The sequence below is a fragment of the Emydura macquarii genome, unplaced genomic scaffold (assembly GCF_026122565.2).
Source record: "Emydura macquarii macquarii isolate MOO-44397 ecotype Brisbane River unplaced genomic scaffold, CSIRO-AGI_Emac_v2 contig_3506, whole genome shotgun sequence".
In the NCBI taxonomy this organism is placed as follows: domain Eukaryota; kingdom Metazoa; phylum Chordata; order Testudines; family Chelidae; genus Emydura; species Emydura macquarii.
The window spans coordinates 3,187,868-3,208,983 of NW_027133643.1; the positions used below are offsets into that span (position 1 = coordinate 3,187,868).

General features: G+C 37.4%; 1 protein-coding gene across 1 annotated transcript in view; it reads right to left on the bottom strand.

Moving 5' to 3' along the window:
• Positions 1 to 21,116, bottom strand: part of FAF1 (Fas associated factor 1) — a 272,766-nt gene that overhangs the window by 170,086 nt on the left and 81,564 nt on the right. The window contains exons 5-7 of the mRNA XM_067535422.1: positions 16,068 to 16,159; positions 14,953 to 15,041; positions 137 to 242 (exon numbers count right to left, since the gene is read on the bottom strand). Coding sequence (XP_067391523.1) covers positions 137 to 242; positions 14,953 to 15,041; positions 16,068 to 16,159 — 287 coding nt within the window. The remainder of the gene's footprint in view (positions 1 to 136; positions 243 to 14,952; positions 15,042 to 16,067; positions 16,160 to 21,116) is intronic.

Consider the following 21,116-nt stretch of genomic DNA (forward strand, 5'->3'; position numbering starts at 1 on the left):
ACAAGTTAATTAAAACTAAAAACTGAATAATCAAACATAAAAGAGTTTCCAAGCAGAACATATAAGCCCTCTTTAACAGAGTTGACATTAACTATAATGAGCTACATTTATTCTTCAGCTGTGAGACAGAACTCACCTCCTGAATGGTACTGCTTCCTGAGAAGTTGAGGTTGTACTCCCGCTGGACTTCTCGATGGGTGATGATCAACATGAAGTTTTGATTTAATGACTCCTGCAGGGCACTGAAATGGTTGGAAGAAAAACAAGAAAATCAGGGATGAGCATGTTCTAGCTTGCTTTATAGTTAGTTGCAAAAACCCCAGGAGTACCCTAAACTCCACATAGACAAGTCTAGGCACAATATTATCATCTTTTTTTTTGTTCTTAAAGGCAAGAAAGCATGCTGAGAATGACCAAAAGGAGCTAACCTGTTAACTCTTTCTCTGCTAAGGTGCCTGTAACCTCAAAGGCTATGTTTTACTCTTAAGAGTTTTCAAAATTGAGAGTCATATGCTATTATTGCAAACATTAGATATATTTAGCACATATATTTTTAATTAATATTGGGCTGGCATGTATACATTAACTATATCCAGCTAAAACATCAAACTACAATGTGCATTCAAAACTCATTTACCAAGACTAACTCCATTCTGACTTTAGTAGGTTTGCCTGTAGTGTAAATCAGGCAGATTTTGGTCTACCAACTTTGATTCAATCCCTATAAATGCATGACGATCAGACAGAAAAAAATATCCAATGTGAAATTTCTCAATGTGAACACCAAGCCTTAAAACAAATACCTGGCAAACCGTGTAATCAGTACTGACAATATGCTCTACCAAACTTCTTAAAAGTACCATAATATGCCTCCAAATTCTTAAGCAAAAAAAACCCCTTAACTGATATATGGACTAAATAAAACCATCACACTATAATTATTAATCGTGTTATTACATAAAATGGTTATTTTTAAAGAGTTTCTGTTATCTCAGAAGTTTCTATGGATTTGAAAAATATCCCCTTTACTTAAAATGGGGAACAATGTTGGAACTAGCAAATCTCTTTCAAAGCCGAAGAAAATTTATGAATGGAACCACTATAAAACATCACAGCATACAGCATATTAGATCCCAATGCAATATTATGTTGGTTTGATCTCTTCTAAGAATTGTGGAATGAAGCAGTGTTTATTTACTTTTTTAATTTTTTCTCCTCATAATGGATTTTGAATTTACCAAACAGACTGCCTGAAACAGTCTAATAATAATAATAATAATAAATCTTACTAATGCTTATAGAGAGTGGTATTACCATAACAAGTGATAATCAGAGGAAATTTGGAACAGAATTGAAAGTATAGACATACACCATGTCAAGCAATTCCCATACGAAGTCTGCAACCTTTTTGCTTTTGAGAGTGTTCTATGCCTTTAGACCTTCATGTTTTGCCATGATCACATTTTATTTCTTCCTTTCCAAAAAAAAGAAAGTTTGTCTCTAAAATAATCTATTTTAAGATGTAGCAATCATTTCCTTTCTTCCAGGATACACAGAGATTAATACAAATATATATGTTTTTGAAACTAATAATTCTTGATACAAAGTTCTAATACTACCTACCAATTTAGCTACATGAATAGGAGCCAATCTCACAAATCTATTCCTGCAAGTAGTCCTTCCACAGGCAGGTAGTTCTGTTGACTACAATATTCCAGGCCACAAAACTTGACTCTATTGTGAGACAGACTCAGTTGCCCAGGCTCATGGGAGCAAATCCTAGAGACTCACTGAGAATGTCAACGAGATTCCTTGTAAGGCATACCTAATGTGAATATATGTAATTGATTCTGACAATCTCAAATCAGCCATGGAAGAAATTTAAAGGGAATATGCAGCCCAATCCAGTACATAATGACCTCTGGAATGGCTCTGCCAGTCAGAAACTTTCAAGGACATAGCTAAGGTTGTTGGCTTTAATTCTGTTTCTGACCAGGAGATAACAATAGAAAGATCGGTACACCTCCTGGTTAAAATACCCTTTATATATGGGCTCAGTGTTCTTGTATCTTATTCTGGATAAAAACTATGGCCAAGATTATAAAATGGGTGCCGAAATCTTGACTTCTAAATGCCCTGATTTTCTAAGGTTTTGAGCAGTTCCTCAGCACTTCTGAGAGCCCACTAGTTCCCACAGTTGACTGCTGGGTTCAGTTTGGCAGTATTTTACATTTATTCTAGTTCAATTGTTAATGAGTAACCACAATTCTACAAGATTTTATAGCATTCATTCAGTGTTTCCCATTAGGCAAGAGCTTTTTAAAGCATAAGGATTTCCTCCCCAAAAAATCTTTAGAGCTTTAGAAGGATAGCTATGACACATGGTAATTAACATTTCCATTTTAAATTTTCAGATTTATACAAGCCCATGTCAATAGAAGTCCAAATTTACTGTAATTACAGATTATTTACATTAACACAAAATAAGAAATCAGTATGTAAATGTAATGTTTGTTGTAGCTAATGCAGCAGGAGATAGCAGATTAGATTCAAGCAGCAGTCAGTTAGAAAATCTGGCTAACATGTAAATGAGCAGAAGCCCTTTTGTTTACATTTATTGCATTTTAAACATCAGAATTTTAAAACTGTCTCATAAGCAGATGTGAAAATAAAACATTAATCTTACCATTATTATTGAAGCTTTTAAAGTAACTAAAGCAAGCCCCATCTCCTATCCAGCTAAACAGACAATACTAATACCTGCAGTTGCAGATTACATCATTCTTAATTAACACTCTGCTACAGTTGTTAACATACACCAAGACACCATGTCACAATCGCCACCGCTCTGTAACAATCTTAAGATCACAGTTGAAAAATTAGCCTATTACTCTGTAGGTACTTATTAATTCCTATCCGTACATGTGATTAAATTGCTCAGATAAAATAGAATTTGTGCTAGAGGAAATACAACAATCTCAGAGAAACCAGAATTTTTTTTTAAATCTACATGGTGAAGCAACTTTTAACGGTTACAGAATTTTCAGTGGTACAGTAAAAGTTAATAATGAAACATCACAAAGCTTTAAGTAGTTTGCAGAACACACAGCTATAAAATGCCAGACCTCTGTTCACCAGGGGGCAACCTGCTGAATCCAGTCTGCGGGGTTCCCAGAGGTGGCCTGGCAGTGCATTTGTGTTGTGGAAGGGAAGGACAGGATGGTTGGGGTCACATGAAGTCTTGCAAAATCCCTTCATTGTGTGTGCCATTGCCTCCTTTCTGCATTTTAACCAGTTGGGATGCAACATTCCAGGGAGCAGAGGGAAGGAGGCCCAGGGTAAGGGAACACAAAAAAAACCCCAGAACTGGCAATGTAGATGGCAGGGAATTTACTCCCTCCCTGGTGAATTAAAAGACAAACATCCTCTGGCTTTCTCCTTTTTTATTTTTCTACAGGTTTTGGATGGCTGAATGTGGTAGTCTACACCAACTAACGTCACTGAAACAGGACATGTAGATTGTAATAGTTATGTTTAGATCTAAAGGTTGAATTTTTTAAAAGTTACCTTATAACAACAGATAAGACTAGGCAGGTTTTCAGAAAAAAAGTTAACTGTAAAAGATTTCTTTTTTGTTAATAGTTGGTAACTATGTCTTTTAAAAATAATTAGGGTGTGCTAAATCCAAATATGGCTGTTACCAAGCTGTATCTTGTGTACAAAGAGAGAACAAAGCAACACAGAAATTGCTGAAGTGTAAATCTTTATTTCCTTTTATTTTAGGATTAATGTACTTCAGTTGGATCTTAATGAGCTGTAGGATGCAACAAAAGTGATAAAATAATATGCACAACCTTTTCATAAAGCTATTGTATTTTAGTTCCTACTTGCAAAAGGTACTAGAAATATTTGAATATATTATACAACTATGACAGAACATGCTTACATGGCTCTTATAACTTGAGCATTAGCACCTTGAAACAAAAGTACACATACTGATTTAACTATGAGAAATAAACACAATCTGAAAACATCTGTCTTTAAAACAAGTGAAAATATTTTCTATACTAAACATTAAGTAAACATTTTAATGCACACATGTTAAGCACACGTTAGTTTATACTATTTCAAGAAACTTTGGTATACAGAGAAAGAATCAACATCTTATTAGGTCACTTCTTATGACACATCTATTTATTTGATCATTCTGTCCTTAAGCACTAAGCATCGGGTACATTGATACAACCCCATGCCAGTTTTCTACATTTGCATGCTCCTGTACAAATAGGTCATGCTGTCCTGTACCATGGGACTTCTGTGTCCTGTTGTGCAGCCAGAGAATATTGCCTCCATGCAGTTTTCTGGTAATAGTGGCAATGACATGAGCTGTGGCAACCAACCTCTGTTCTCCTGTTTCCAACCCATCGTACAGTAGAACTTCAGGAATGGAGGTTATTTGTAACTCTGAAATATTCATAACTTTGAACAAAACATTATGGATGTTCTTTCAGAAGTTTTCAACTAAACAACGGACTTAATACAGCTTTGAAACTTTAATATGCAGAAAGAAGAAAAATGCTGCTTTCCCATTATTTTTTTTAGTGGTTTAGGTTCAACAAAAAAGCAAATACAATACAGTACTGTGTTATTGTTTTGGTTTTGGGGTTTTTTTGGTCTGCTGCTGCCTGATTGTGTACTTCTGGTTCCAAATGAGGTGTGTGGTTGACTGGTCAGTTTGTAACCCTGGTGTTCATAACTCTGAAGTTTTACTGTATTTGGAAGTAGTAGTACTGGATTTGGGCAGTAGGTATTGGTCATTAGTTGCTCAGATTAAAATACTGCAAGGTACTCATCTTTTCTGGAAGCACAATGAAGTTCATCCTGTTACTTCGAAGACACACATATTTGCCTTCCAGCATTCCTTGGATGGGTCTTGTACATTTTTGCCTGGTACCACCCTTAATAGATACCTTGTAGTGCCTATCAAACACAACATCTATTCTGTGGAAGTCTGCTCCAGTCCCAAGTACAGTTTTTACAAATGCGTCCGCAAGGCCTCCAAATGTTTTAGCTCCAGACAGCTTTCTTATGTCTTGTACCAAAGCTTGTGCATCTATCACAAGACAGCTTCTCCCAACAGTGGTGACTGTTGGTTGGCAGTGGACATCAGATGTCAGTACATCACCCAGTATTGCTTTTGTGCCTGTTCTTAGATCACCATCTGTCTGTGCTAATGCCAAAGAGACAGGCATTAACTCATGATTCAAAATCTGCAAATTCACAGTCTTGTCAACTTCATAGGCTATGATTACTCACTGAAGAATATCTGTCCGCGTTCATGGTTGAGGCCTTTCTTTTGACTTCTTTCCCCACCTCATAGAGCATGGAAGAAGTTGGAACATTATTTTTTGGCAGTGGATCATGAGCATTCAGTCTCCCCCTCTTGTGTCATAAGCAGTTTCTCCACAAAGCTGTCCAGTTGCACTTGTCCTAGGATCTTGCATTCAACAGAGTGTCTTGTATGGCTTCAGTAAACAGATCTTTTCTTGCAATATTTTGCAATGAAATGGGTGGTTCCTCCCCAGAGAAAACCTTGAACCTTTGAAGTGTTTGTGTGCATGTCCATGAGTGCATCCTCATTTTCATTGTCTCATTACTTCCTTGCCTTTCTTGACTCATTGTGAATAAGTCAAGCCAATATGTGAAACATGACTCTAGTGTCTGCTGAGATATGGGCTCTTAGGTTGTAAGACAAGGCCTATCTGCTGAGGGCTGAGCAAGTCTGATGATGTCCACAATTCCAACACCTTTCTTTCCTATATCATTAAGCTACTCTTAGCTCTGATCAGGGTCTACTAGGTTGAACTTCTGACATGATCTCTTCACAACAAAGTACCCTTTATAGGCGTGCGCAGAACTTTTCATTAGGGTGTGCATCCAGGGATTAGGGTGTGCACCAGGGAATTTTCATGAGATTTTCAAGGGTGTCAATTTCAGCCACAGCTGCAAAATCTCCCAGCTCCTTCAATTTCTGCCTCAGCTTGTCAGTTTCACATTTCAATTTCCCATTGTGTCTTTCTCTCCACCTAAAAATTGCCCTGATCCTTCAATTTCAGCGGCAGCTAGTCAACTTCGTTTCACTGTTTCCCACAGCCTCTTGTTGCCGCCGAAAAATCGCGCCGATACACGCATTTCGGCGGCACCTCCCTCTATCTTGCTATGTGACACCCGGCACACCTCGTGCGCACGCCTATGGTACCCCTTGCTGGAACTCCTTGAGCACTTCAGCCAGCAGTTGATGCATTTCTTTGATTTAGATGGCACCCCACCTTGCGTAGTTTGTGTGGTCATATCTTATGAAGAATGGCAATATACATTTGAAGATGAAGAGATACAGCTCCCAATTTCCTCTCTCTCGGCATGTTTGAAACACGAATAATAGGGACACCATTTCCACGCACTTCCGCCAAAACCTGAAGTTCACGCTACTTTCACCTTTGCTGGTCACAAATGTGGAGGTGAAATTTTGAAATCTCTGTGAAGTACTAACTGACATGAGCTCACCATAAAAGAATGTGACTGCTCGGTTTTGGCAACATCCTCTTTGACCACTTGATCATGCGCTGCTATAAAGTCCAAGAGTTGTGGAAGAATTGGGCGCTACAGTGCTCAAAATATCAGTTTGTGGGCCTGCACTGCCCTGGCATATGACTTGCCCTTCATAGCTTGTTTTACTGAGTTTAGTCCAAGAACTCCACTTTCCATCCAAGTATCTGCTGGCCCTGAAGACTGTGTGTGATGGCCTGTAAGTTTTTGAAAGTTCACTGAGACATGGAGGCCTCCTTATCATGGAATAAGCCACCTCTGTACTCAGGAGTGACCCATTATAGTTCCATCAGTTTACAGTACAGAACTTCAACAATTAGAACCTCATGCTGTTGCCCAAACACCAATGACATGTTTGTATCTCTGTACAACAATATGGAGGATGTCTAACTCGTGGGCAAGGGCTTGATTTGATTGGCAAGTATCCAATGGTAGTTATTTCACATTCTGGTGTCATGTGCAATTGTTTGAAATGTGTCCATCCACATCCTGGGTTCTTGTTTTGATGTTTAATGATGAAGGACATACCAGATGCGGTTGCCTGCACTGCAGCTTTGCAGTTTTTTTTCAGATTCAGAGTATCACTGTTTGCAAATAGGGTCCTTGAATACTGGTTTAGTTTTATTATTTCTTACACTGGCTGGTATGATTGTGTCCATTGAGTGTGATGTTGTTTGATGGCTTTAGATCATCCAACATCACATCCGAGGCAGGTCCTCTTTGCCAAGCAGTGACTTGGGTTGCACAGAATATGTTTGGCCAGAATGATGAGAAGCATCATTTATGTTAATATTGTCGGCTATACAAAGAATAAACTTCCTGGGAACCAAGAAGAGAGAATAACAGTACTATTCTCAGCATCCATAGTTTGTAGGGTTTTCTCTTTAGGCTGTGTTCACCTTTAGGATTCCTTCATAACTAATGCAAATACATAATGTGGTCAAATACAGCTGCCTTCATTATCTGTTCACTCATCTTGAATATAGTTACAGAAATTAGCCTCTGTTTGAGGCACACTTTTTGACAAAACATGCAGCAGCATTTCCAGTGTATGTGTTTCACTTAACTGGACTGTCTTGTATTACGATATTCATGTCTATACTGGGATCACCACAGCTTGCCACACGTGATACATCAGTTGCAAGTGAGCTTGTTTTCTGCAGCCTCTGAATGTTGCCTCCGTCAGTGTATTGCACATAGCAATTTCTGCGCTACACAACTAATGCTGTCTGTTCTGAATGAAAGTTGGACTCAGTTCTGTCAATGGCCTATCTGTATTTGGCATCTTGCCGTTTCTTCTTAATGGATGTTGCCTCCCTTGTTCACCTGCCTCACACACATCTTCTTTGCTTGATTATTAGCAAATAATGCAGAGACTGTAGGAAACTAGCTTGGATCTCCAGAGACTTACTACAGGCTCCTGTAACCAATACGAGTGTCATAAACCACTACCTCATCTAACTACTGTGCTGTCTCTCTATCTGTAAAAAATACCATCACCACCACTTCTATGTTAATTCTACTCTAACTACAAAACACTATGTACTATAAAACAAACACAAAGCATGCAAGAAACTGATTTCACATATTACAGGAATAATAACTTCTATGTCTGATTAAATTATTTCTCATATTACAACAAGTGGATGACCAAAAGCTATAAAAAATGAATATTAGGGTGCAACAGGTGCTAAAACTATTATTTCTGTTCTTAACAGACTGAGAAGGAATTATGCCAAACAGTCTGATTTTGCTGCCAAGTTCATGTACATGCTGTTGGTGTATCAAACATTTCTGGTAAATTTTGGTGACCACACTGTATTTGCAAGTTTGAGAGTATAAAAGTCAGAATTCAGCTTGGTAACAATCATTTTTTCAAATCAGCAGGTTCAAATTATGTTAGAAAAAGCTGTTATCAGAGGATTGATTCTGAGATTTCCATCAAGTCTAAAATTTTGATTACAATTCTCACACCACTAGTCTATTATAATCCCATCCCACAAAATGATTTTACAGGTAAACTATAACCTTTATCCAGAATTTTACCACCATTTAGTAATAATTTATTATGCCTCTGTTGACTAAAAAACAATTTTGTTGTTATATCCAGCACACGAGGAATGGTTGTAGATTCAGATGGGATGAAACAAACTCCTCAAAAACTATACTGAGGCTTTATTGCCAGCCAAGAAAACCGTCCTATTAGCCTCCACTGAAGTTGCCAAATTCTGCTCGAAGGAGTTGTGTAGAGCAGTAAACCGCGTTGTTAATCCTGAATGCCTACAGCCTGCATCAGAGCAGAGCAGAGCAGAGCACCAAGTGCTGCAAAGAATGAGAAATATCATTCTACTGTGCTGAAAAGACAACACCCATTCAGAAAGGCTTCTCAAACAGCATGGATCTGCTTCGCTAATGCCCACCAACCAACAACTCACCTGCAATTCCCAGAGTTCAGTACATTCACTCATCAAGAAGTTCTGAACTCCCTAAAGGAGTCTCAACCAAAGGCTTATGAATCCGACCAATGCCCTTCCTGGCTTGTGAAAGAGAGACATGACAACTGACTGAAATAGCCAGCACCTTATTCAGAGAAGGAATCTTCCCTTCCTCCTTCAAACATGCAATAGTCCAACCAACACTGAAGAAACCCACCCTGGATACTTCTGGATACTGGTCCTAGCCAACCACCCAGGGTCAAACCTCCCAATCCGGGGCAAACTCAAAAAGAAACCAGCAAAAGGGCAACTAATAGCTCATCTAACGTAAATTAGCTTTCTATAACTGCTCATTCTGGATTCAGACCAGGACATGGAACCAAAACCATCTTAGTGGCACAGACGGATGATCTCCTGTCAACAAATAGAAGACAGACATCCATTCTCATCCTCCTGGACCTCTCTGCAGCATCTGACACTGCTGATGGTGAGATACTGCTGTCTTACCTGTGAGAGGCAGTGGGGTCCAGGGCAATGCACTAAAATGAGATGAGTCCTTCCTGGAGGGACGCACCCAATGTGTAGTGATAGGAAACTGCACCTTCACCACAAGGCCCCTCACGTGTAGAGTTCCACAAGGATCTATTCTCCCTCCATTCCTTTTCAACATCTACATGCAACCACTACATGAACTGGTCAGACAACATGGACTCAAGTGTCAGCAACATGTAGATGATACACAGCTCTACCTATCCTTCACCCACATACAACCACACCACTGTCACCAAGATGGACCAGTGCACCTTGGATGAAGAACTGCTGCCTGAATCTGAATCTGAGCAAGGCAAAGGTGATGCTGGTGGACAGAGGAAAGTATTTTGAAGAGCTTGCAGCTACTGTGCAGTCTCTATTGGTTGAAGATACACACCCACAACTGATCAATTCAGTCTGTAGTCTATGAGTACTCTTGGATTCCTTGCTGATGCTAAGCTATCACATAGCAGCATTCACGAGTAACACTTTCTATCATTGCCACTTGGCTAGGAACTCCATCTCATTCTGGTAGATGAAGACCTGACCTCAGTTATTCATGTCTTCATCACCTCTTAGTTGGAGTATAGCAAAGCTATATACCCAGGCATGAAGCCTTCAGCACTTATGAAACTCCAACTAGTTCAGAAGACAGCAGCACTTCTCAGCAACATGGGTTACCACAAACATATCATACCTGTCCTCCATTCTCTACACCAGTTTCCCACAGATTTCAAATCAAGTTCAAAGTGTCAGTCCATATAGATTCCAAGGCCAGAAGAGACCATTGTGATCATCTAGTCTGACCTCCAGTATAATACAGGCCATAAAACATCCCCAAAATAATTTCTAGAGCTTATCTTTCTGAAAAACTTCCAATCTTGATTTTAAAATTGTTAAGTGATGGAGAATCCACCACAACCCCTGCCTGGTCAATCGTTCCAATGGTTTACTACTCTGTTAAAAATGTATGCCTTAATTAGATTCTGAATTTGCCTAATTTCTACTTTCATCCACTGGATCATGTTATACCTTCCTCTGTTAGATTGCAGAGCCCATTATTAAATATTTGTTGCCCATGTACATACTTCTGGATTGTAGTCATGTCCTTAACCTTCTCTTTGTTAAACTAAATAGGTTGAGCTCTTCAAACCACTCCATGACCTGGACCCAAGATATCTAAAAGACCAGCTAAAGCTCTGGGACAAAGCCACAGTTCAGAACTCTACTCATTTGGCACAATGGAACTCTCAGCAATAAGATAAAGCTTAGCTGTGCAGGAGACGGAACAGTCTCTATGGGCAATCCAAGACTGTGGAACAAATTCCCCCAAAAATGAAGGACCACCCCAGACCTCACCATTTTCCACTCCAAAAGCAAAGCACATTTCTTGGACCTTGTCTTCTCTAATGTAAGCACTTAGCAACAGAGGGGTTTGTGTGTATTTTATACATGTACACACACGTACACACACGTACACACACGTACACTGCTGCTCACGCTTCTCCCTCAGGGGAGAGGATGAAAGAACAAACACATGACAGATCGATAGTCATACTGCTTAATGCACTACTGGAAGGTGCTCAAATACTAAGGTGATGAGCAAGGTATAAACACCTATGGAGAATAGAATAGAAATCTTGGCAGATTTTGTCATCTAAATTGTACAATCACTTCACTGTAATGTTTGGATACTAGTCCTGATCAGTGAGTTGTTTAGATGCCTCAGCCAATCTTAAAGACTAGATAGGGAACACTGTATGCTTGTAGGTGGGGTTGTGTGTACACGACACAGGGTAGGGGGACCCTTCACGTCAAGAGTAGGCAGAAGGTGGGAGCTTGCAAAATTATAGCCAGATTATTTCAATGAAGAAGGACATGTGTGTCAAATGACATGGGTTGGAATCTGAGATTTTTGAAACACCACAGTACTCTAAAGATATGATAAGTCATGATTATTTATCTCTAGTACAGATTAGGAGTGCATTTGAAGACACAGACAGGAAGGATGGCCCTGTGGTAAGGATGCTAGTCTAAGACTTGGGAGACCTGGGTTAAGATACTGCTCTACCACAGACTTCCTATGAGACTTTGGGCACATCACTTAGCCTCCCTGTGCCTCAGTTCCCCATCTGTAAAATGAGGATAATAGCACTTCTCTACATCTCAAGGATATTGTGAGGATAAATAAAGAGTTTGAGGTGCACAGACATGCTGGTAACAGTCACCATATAAGTACCGAATATAGAGTGATAGATATCCAGATGGACTTCATGAATAAGTGGCAAAGCTCCTTATTGTCCATTAAATTAATGATAGAAGTTACCTTGTAAAAAGATGGAGGCTAAGAAACTAATCTGAATTATCACTGACCTACCAGTAGGCAATAAACAGTGCAACAGGGTTTGGTACACTGCTTCAATTAGATGTGTTTTGATCTCCATTGATGCTTTAATTGGTGGCAAGCCTCTCCCTGAAGTCATAAATTCTAGATGAAAGGGGATGGTCTAGACTTCAAATCATCTATGTTTAAGTAGCCACTAATTAATCATCATTTACAATCCCAAAGCTTCCATATTTATTTTAAAATATCCAGAACTAATTCCCACTGAGGAACAAGTTTAAACTCTAAGTAGTGACAATTATACACTTTGATTTTACCAAGTAGTGCAATGTTATTTTTAAGATGTTCAAATCAAGTGGTCATATAAAATTATAATCACATTATTTTCATCCAAAATATAAAGGACTCGGAACTCATATAAACATTATTTTAAACACTATTTATTTTATTTCAATTGCAATAAATAACATTTTAAAGTAGAGCTCCCATCTCAAGCTCTGGGCATCTTTACGTTAAACATTTTCAATAATACAACCAGATATAAATTTTCTAAACTGACTGAAATACAGCAATGTTTTAGCCTGCTTCTAGAACTGATTAAAGATTTATTTTAAATTCAAGATTGACAAAGTTTTCCACAATTTAACCATTTTTCAACTATCTGCATGTACGCAACTGTTCAGTGCCATTGCACTGACAACTGTAATTGCTGCCAATGAACAGAATATGCATATCTCATAATATAACCCTTTTTACCCCTCACTATGTGGCATGTCCAAACGTTTGCACTTCTAAAACACATGAGCTTTGCCATTTCCAGAAGGTTAACAAGTCAGACTCTGGCAGTCCAGTGGGGTGAAGAACATTCTAACGTTCACAGATTATCACAGAGTATATGCTACTGACCGTCCCCACTCTCCACTTTTAAACAAAAAACTGCAAGAACACTCTTTTATGAGTGCCTCTACTTATCACAGCCATGGCACTATTGCACGAGAAAAGGCAGTCTTCCATGTAACCAAGTCCCAAGCTTCTAAAGGTCTAATTCTGATTCAGCAAGGTAGTTAAGCACATACTTAATGTTAACTGTGAGAGTAGTCCCACTGATTTCAACATATAGCTCTGGACTCATTGGCTAAAGCTATTTTCTAACAGGCCTTTTGGATATGAGACTTTTTGATGCACGACCAACTTCCAACGGTACATGACTGAACCTTCAAACTAAACAGGACTATCCCTATAATGATCCATAAAAAGGTGAGGGAAGGGAGGGAATTAATCTTTAGATTTTTAAAGTTGATGTGCAAACCCTGTATTTTTTGTTCCTTCTCTACCATTTAATCCCTTTCCTTCCTCATGTCCCTCTCCAAATCTGAGGCTGCTTTAGACTTGCTATGCTACATTAAATGCTTAATTGGGACCCTTAAACCATTGCCCAGTCCAGCTTTTAAGCACCACAACCACAAATATACCACTGTGAAAACACTGCATAGATGCTGAGATACAAAGAGAATTAGCACCAAACTCCAACTGAAATTTTATAAAAATTGAGTATCTCACTCCCTTATGGTTTTTAAATCCAAGCCAGAGTATTATTCTTTCCCTTTGTGAAGCAGACTTTTTTGCACAAGTCCCTTATTACAATATTTGAATATATATTGCTAGCAGTTAAGATACAAGACTTTTATTTTCCAATTAATTCTCAAGCATCACAAAAGCTTATGCCCGCAGGAATTTGTTAGTCTTTAAGGTGCTACAGAACTCTGGTTGTTTTTGCTGTATACAGACTAACACGGCTATCCCTCTGGAACTTTTCATGATTGTGTTTGCAACTCTCTCTTGCAGAGAGTCCAAAGAGTTACAAGGTTAGGTTAGACTTCTTAAGACTACTAGAATAAATTGCAAACAAGTTGTACGGACAATTCAACTGTATCTACTTGCTTGATTTTTTAGTCAGACTACAATTATAGTTATTAGACTCAATTACTGTGCACCCCCTAGTGGCAATGTAATAATGTTAACTAAATTTTTACTAGTTACATGTATAGTTCTACATTTTGGGGAAAAGAAATATTAATATAGAAAGACATTTTTGGCAATCATATCATAATAATAATAATAATTACTTATGCTAAACAATCTGTTCCACCTTGTATTTAATTGTGACACTCTGAGTACATTTCCCAGACCTGAAGAAGTGCTCTGTGTAAGCTCAAAAGCTTGTCTCTCCCACCAACAGACGCTGGTTCAATAGAAGATGTTACCTCACCCATCTTGTCTCTCCCATATCAACTTACAGCAGTGAGAATTACATTTCACTTTTCAGAGAATAATAATTTATTCATTTTTAAAATGTTCCAATGTCCACTGATGTCTCATTAAGCTATTTTAACAATAGTAGGACTTTATTTGAGGATTTAAAACACTAAAGTGTAAAATGGAAGAGAATTTAAATTTCCTTTAATTGAAGAGAATTATACAGCACCTCTGCATACATTCAAATATCCACGAGTCCAACCGGAGATGGCAGCATAGTGTAACACTTTAACCATTTGGAAAGGAAAACGGCTGAACTGCTAGTGACCTACTAATGATTTGTAGATATTTATGTTTAAAGAAACTGTTATCACATGATAAATCTTTAAAGGCCAACTTCCACTATTGGGGGCATAAAAATCATATTCACTTATACATCACTAACACTTAGCAGTTGCAAAAATCTGTGTGTACACTTTATACAGTCTGATCTTAGGGTAGACAAGTGTTAGAGAATTTGTCCTCGCAAAATTTCTTTTAAAAAAATGGGTTTTGAGGTTGTAAATTCTAAGACTTACAAATTAAAAACAATTTGCACCTAAATTAAAATCAATTTGCACCTATTGAGTGCAGTGTGTGTAAGTGCACACCCAGTTTTGCACACATGCAAGTAGAGGCCTGGCAGATGCTCTTTTGAAACTTTACCCCAGTTTTTCCATAGAAGTAACATAAAACAACATCTGAATTCATATTCATATAATGCATGACAAAGAGCCTTACCCAGAATTACTTGAAGAAGGAGGTGGCAGGTCAGGTGTTAGAACATAAAGACTGTTATTTTTTGGCAAGTGTAGAGTTTTTAGAACAGTCTAGGGAAAAAAAGAAAACATTTGCTCAGAATTGGAGGTTGGTTTTTTTTTAATCATTTATCTTTTTAAAAAATTATTTGATTATACAAAATGTAGTTAAAATAAACATACTGAAAATAATTCCTTGATCAGCCATAGTAAACTACTGTGTTTGTAGGAGAATCCTTTCTCAAACAGACAGACAAAAAAGCAGCTCCTTTAGGCTAATGAGAACAGTAAATGGACAGTGGTACTGACTTATCGATTACTAAAATTGCTTTACAGAAGTCAATTCTTTTCACACTAAGTATGCAAATCAAGGTGGGATGCGGGTCTAGATATGGTAGATCATTGGTTTGCATATGTTGGAGGTTTAAAATATTGGTTTTGCCAAATGAAAGATGAATTGGAGCATAATCAGAGATGTTTCTGGCACAATGTCTATAATAGCCATCCACTACATGTATCATGCCCAGCATGGTACAATGGCACATAGCACGTATTGCCAGTGTTTAAAGGTAATATATGAAGGGTTGTTTTAAATTTGGGTGGAGAGTGGTGGAGATACACATGCAGAGTTGACTGGGGAAACTGAATTCTTATTTCTTAACAGTCCAATCATTTTGTTTGTTTGGGGGGGTTTTGCATTTTACATTAGCTGAACATTTCCTGATTAGTCAATGTTTGTTTTAAAATGTCAGAGTTCAGTTTTTCCCCCTTAAATTGTTGATACATACTTACAAACTACAGCAAGAATTTTGTCTGAAGATGGATTTCTTTACTTTATTCCGAATTTAATAATGTGCATTTTACAGGTACCAGTGTCAGATGGTACATGCAAGTACTATCGACCAGACAAAGGAGGTTGGGGCAAATCACGTTCAATTCTACTTGCAACATTTTTAACAAACTGATTCTTTACATTATTTTGATCCAAGTAACATTATTAGAAATCCACAATCTTTGTGTTTTGTTATCCTCACATATAAGCACTTATTGGTTTGAAACATTTAAATCACTTCATTGATAAAACTGTAGGAAACTTACACTATCATCTATATCTCCAGTCTTCCAGCCTTTTAACAACATTTTCGATACAGGAATCTGAAGTTCATTTTCTAAAATGTGTTTGATCTCTCCTGCAGAGAAGACAAAGAAAAAAACACCAATAAAATCACGTTCACCTTCTTCTATATTTAGATTAACAAAGTATCAGATCCTGACTCACTGCAATAGAGCAACATAATGACTACAAGGTCCAATGTTCAACTACTCTGGTGTTATATCCATTTGCAAAAAACCTTTTAATTTTTGTATATCTTTCTCCTCTAAATACTATATCTTTACATAAAGCAAGAAAACCTTTATTTCAGTAGCCCAGGATTCTGGACAAAAAACTATACAAAATAAGGGGGGAGACAGTTAGAGAAATCAAGTTTCATTTATTGTTGCTAAATTCCAAAAGGTTCATTTCAAATAGTGGGGTGGAGGAAGAGGAATAGTAAACACCTCCCCCCGCCCCCCCACAGAAGTATCCTTTGATTTTAATATAAAACGGCTGAGGTTTTCAAAGATGTCTAAAAGACATGGAGTGATCCTGTGCCACTGACTCCAGTGGTACAAGATCAGGACCTTAGACACTTATCTTTCATTAGTAGAGCTTGGTCAGGAATTTTTTGACAAATTTTTTTTCATCAAAAACACTGATTCACCAACACCAAAACTATTAACAGGACAGCTTCGGTTTCAACAAATTTCTTGTTTCAAAAAAATTTGGGAAAAAAAGTTTTCAAATCTTCAAAATGTCCCCTTTCATCATTTTTAAGTGAAAATATCCATTTTTGTGTTTAAAAACAAATACTCATTTTGAAATGTAGACTAATGTTATAATAAAAAATATTTGTAAAAATCAACATCAAAATGAAAACACTTGACATTCAGAACAATACATTTTGATTGACCCAAACTGGTATTTTTTTTCCAGACTGTCTGTGAAAATTTTAAGATTTAGGCTGTCACAAACTGGGATGTGAAATTTTTCAAAATCTCAATTTCTTTCCGAGGACAGAAAAAATGTTTGCTGCCCAGATCTATTCATTAGTTTAATTTTAACCCTCAAAGCTGCTTTGAATATACCAACCAATACTTTTATAATGGAATTAATAACGTGATAAACTTAATTTCTAGTCACCAAATTCAATCATGTACAGTAACAGCTCCATCAATGTACAGACTTCAATATGAATGTGAAGGATTAGTTATGTAATGAGGATTTGGCAGTTCATCCTAATGGCTAGCTCTAAGGCCCAGAGGAATAATTTTTTGAGTACAGTATCATTGTCCATTAGTTACTTCTAGCCAACACTTTTTTTTTTTTGAGGAATAGGTCTGAAATTTTAAGTCATAAAATACATAGGACAGATTACTCTCATTTGTATATTAGTATATAACACTAGCAGTTGACAATGAAATATCAATTGCTTAGGAATTCCAGCACAACAGCTTGTTCTCAATCTTAATTTTGAAGCATGGTTAGAATAGACCTTCAAATACAGCCATCTTAAAATTAGTGCGGTTAAATTAGTTTTCCAAAATAAATTAAAATAAAAATATTCCTTCAATGTTCCCCTTTGGCCCTCCCCATATTTTATCAACTTGTATAACTTGCAAGCAAAACCATTCTGCTGACACTACAGTGGAATCCACTTCCAGTTTTTTTAAAAAAAGATATAATATGGCAGATAGATGAGGCAAGCATCATGATGAAGTGCTTGCTGATGTAAATCTTCAAAAGTAAGATAGATGTTGATAGCAAGAACTGTCTCCCAAACTAAAGACCCACAGCCAGCCATGAGCAGAGAGAGAAATAATCACTCATAAGATGAAAGGAGACTCAGGGCCACAAGGAAGGACCGAAGGGCAATTATCTGGGGAGCATTCCATTACCAGCAGCAGCATTCACTTTAAAAATCCATTAATGAAAGGTGCAGAAGAACCCATTCTAGGGCTGGGGAATATGGTTGGAGGGGAAAGGAAGCACATGGGCATAACAATGCTAATACGACTAATTATTAACTGCACTTTTCAAGAATTTCCACTATTTTTCCTTTTTAAATAAGCACACTTATGTGCAGCACTCCAGGAAGATACATAACAAGTATCTGGAGCTCTGCATGCTGAAATAAATGCTTCAGCAGCCAGTTTTTATGTCTTCCAAAGCCACAGATTAATGGACCTTAGCAGGAAACCAGGTTACCACAGCAGTTTGCAGGTAAGAAATCTCCACTGAACATAGAGAGAAAAGAGTGAAAGAACAGGGAGATATGAAAAGAGCGAGAAGAATAACTCATTGTTAAAAGCTGTAATAAAGGATATATTTAACTACCAATATTTTCCCCCCATAAAACCAATTGTCCATTGACTTGAAAAAGATGCCTTGAAAAAAGTGAACATAAGAATGGCCATACTAGGTCAGACCACTCGTCCATCTAAGCCCAGCATCCTGTCTTCTGACATTGGGCAATGCCAGGTGCTTCAGAGGCAACAAACAGAAGAGATAATCATCAAGTGATCCATCCCTGTCACCCATTCCCAGCTTCTGTCAAACAGAAGCTAGGGACACTTTAGAGCACAGTTTTGCATCACTGCCCATCCTGGATAATAGCCATTGATGAACCTATCCTCCATGAACTTATCTAGTCTTGGCCTTCACAACATCCACTAGCAAGGAGTTCCACAGGTTGACTGTGCGTTGTGTGAAGAAATACTTCCTTTTGTTTTAAACCTGCTGTCTATTAATTTCTTTAGGTGACACCCTAGTTCTTCTGTTGTGAGAAGGAATAAATAACACTTCCTTATTTTCTCCACACCAGTCATGATTTTATAGACCTCTATCATATCCCCCCCCAATCATCTGTTTTCCAAGCTGAAAAGTCCCAGTCTTACGAATCTCTCCTCTCGTGAAGCTGTTCCATACTTCTAATAATTTTTGTTGCCCTTTTCTGTACCTTTTTGAACTCCAATACATGCAATATTCCAGATGTGGGTGAACCATGGATTTCTATAGAGGCAACATCATATTTTCTGTTTTACTATCCCTTTCCTAATGATTTCCAACATTCTATTAGCTTTGACCGCCACTGCACATTGAGTGGATGTTTTCAGAAACTATCCACAGTGACTCCAAGATCTCTTTCTTGAGTGGTAACAGCTAATTTAGACCCCATTATTTTATATGTATAGTTGGGATTATGTTTTCCAATGTTCATTACTTTGCATTTATCAACATTGAATTTCATTTTCCATTTTCTTGTCCAGTAACCCAATTTTGTGAGATCCCTTTGTTTCTCTTTGCAGTCTGCTTTGGATTTCATTCTCTTGAGTAGTTTTGTATCATCTGCAAATTTTGCCACCTCACTGTTTACCCCTTTTTCCAGATCATTTATGAATATGTTGAATAGACCACTGGGTGACACCACTATTTACCTCTCTTCATTCTGAAAACTGACTATTTATTCCTATCCTTTGTTTCCTATCTTTTAACCAGTTACTGATTCCAGGAGAGGACCTTCCCTCTTAATCCATGACAGCTGAAAATCTAAGTTCACTTTATCCACTGGATCACCCTTGTCTACATGCTTGTAGATACCCTCAAAGAATGCTACTAGATTTGTGTGGTATGATTTCCCCTCACAAAAAACATGTTGACTCTTCCCCAACAAATCATGTTCATCTATGTCTTATAATTCTGTTCTTTACTATAGTTTCAACCAATTTGCCTGGTACTGAAGTTATGCTAGTATAGAAGGTGATTTAAATGATAGGTTACATAATACAATTGTTAGTTCTGCAATTTCACATTGGAGTTCCTTCAGAACTGTTGGGTGAATACCATTTGGTCCTGGTGACTTATTACTGTTTAATTTTTCAGATTGAGGTGTCATTAGAGGAGGTTTTGGGACAAACTGAAAAATTAAACAATAAGAAGTCACCAGGACCAAATGGTATTTATTTTTACACTTTACTTGCCAGAGTTATTGCTCCTTTCTGTTTTCCTCAGTAGGATTTAATTTCCACTTTTTAGGATGCCTTTTTGGCTCTAATTGCTTCTTTCACTTCGTTGTTTAGCCACAGTGGCACTCTTTTGGACATCTTACTATGTTTTTTAATTTGCAGTATATGTTTAAATTGAGCCTCTATTATGGTGTCTTTAAAAAGTTTCTATGCAGCTTGCAGGTATTGCACTTTTGGCTCTGTAACTTTTAATTTCTGTTTAACTAACTTCCTCATTTTTGTGTAGCTCCTCTTTCTGAAATTAAATGCTACCATGATGGGCTGCTTCGGTGTCCCGTCCCCCCAGGGATCTCAAATTATATTATGTCATGGTCACTATTATCATAGTGGGTAATAACGTCTTCAAAAGTTGACCTCAACTATTACATCCTCACTGTCAGCCTGTCACTTAATCAGCTCCTGTTTCAAGAATTAACTCTCAACTCCAATAAATATATTAGGTACATATATATATATATGTACCTATGTGTATGGCTATGTCAATATCTATATGTAAATATAGTATTAACTCTCAACTCCAATAAATATATTAGGTACATATATATATATATGTACCTATGTGTATGGCTATGTCAATATCTATATGTAAATATAGTATAACTACATGCATTGAGGAACTACATGCATTGAGGATTCTGATTTAAAATAACTTTCTGTTTCAATTTTATTATAGATGCATTTCATTTTTGGTAATGTACAGTTGAAAATTAAACAAATTTTAAACAAATATACATTTAAAATCTGTCATTTTACAAAATCACATTTTCAACATATAATGCTTAGTCATTTTTATAAGATTACACCCACATTCCATTACAAACATTTCACACGACATGTACAATCCCAGTGCATTATCACTCACAGTATAGCATATAGGTTTATAAGTAAACCAAATTAAATCTTTGCAGACACTGTAATAATCTCTGTGAGTGTGTAAAACTTTGAATAAACAGTTGCTGGAGAATCTCAGCTCTTTGCTCCATGCTGCAAGGAGTTAATGCACTAAATGGATACAGTGATGTA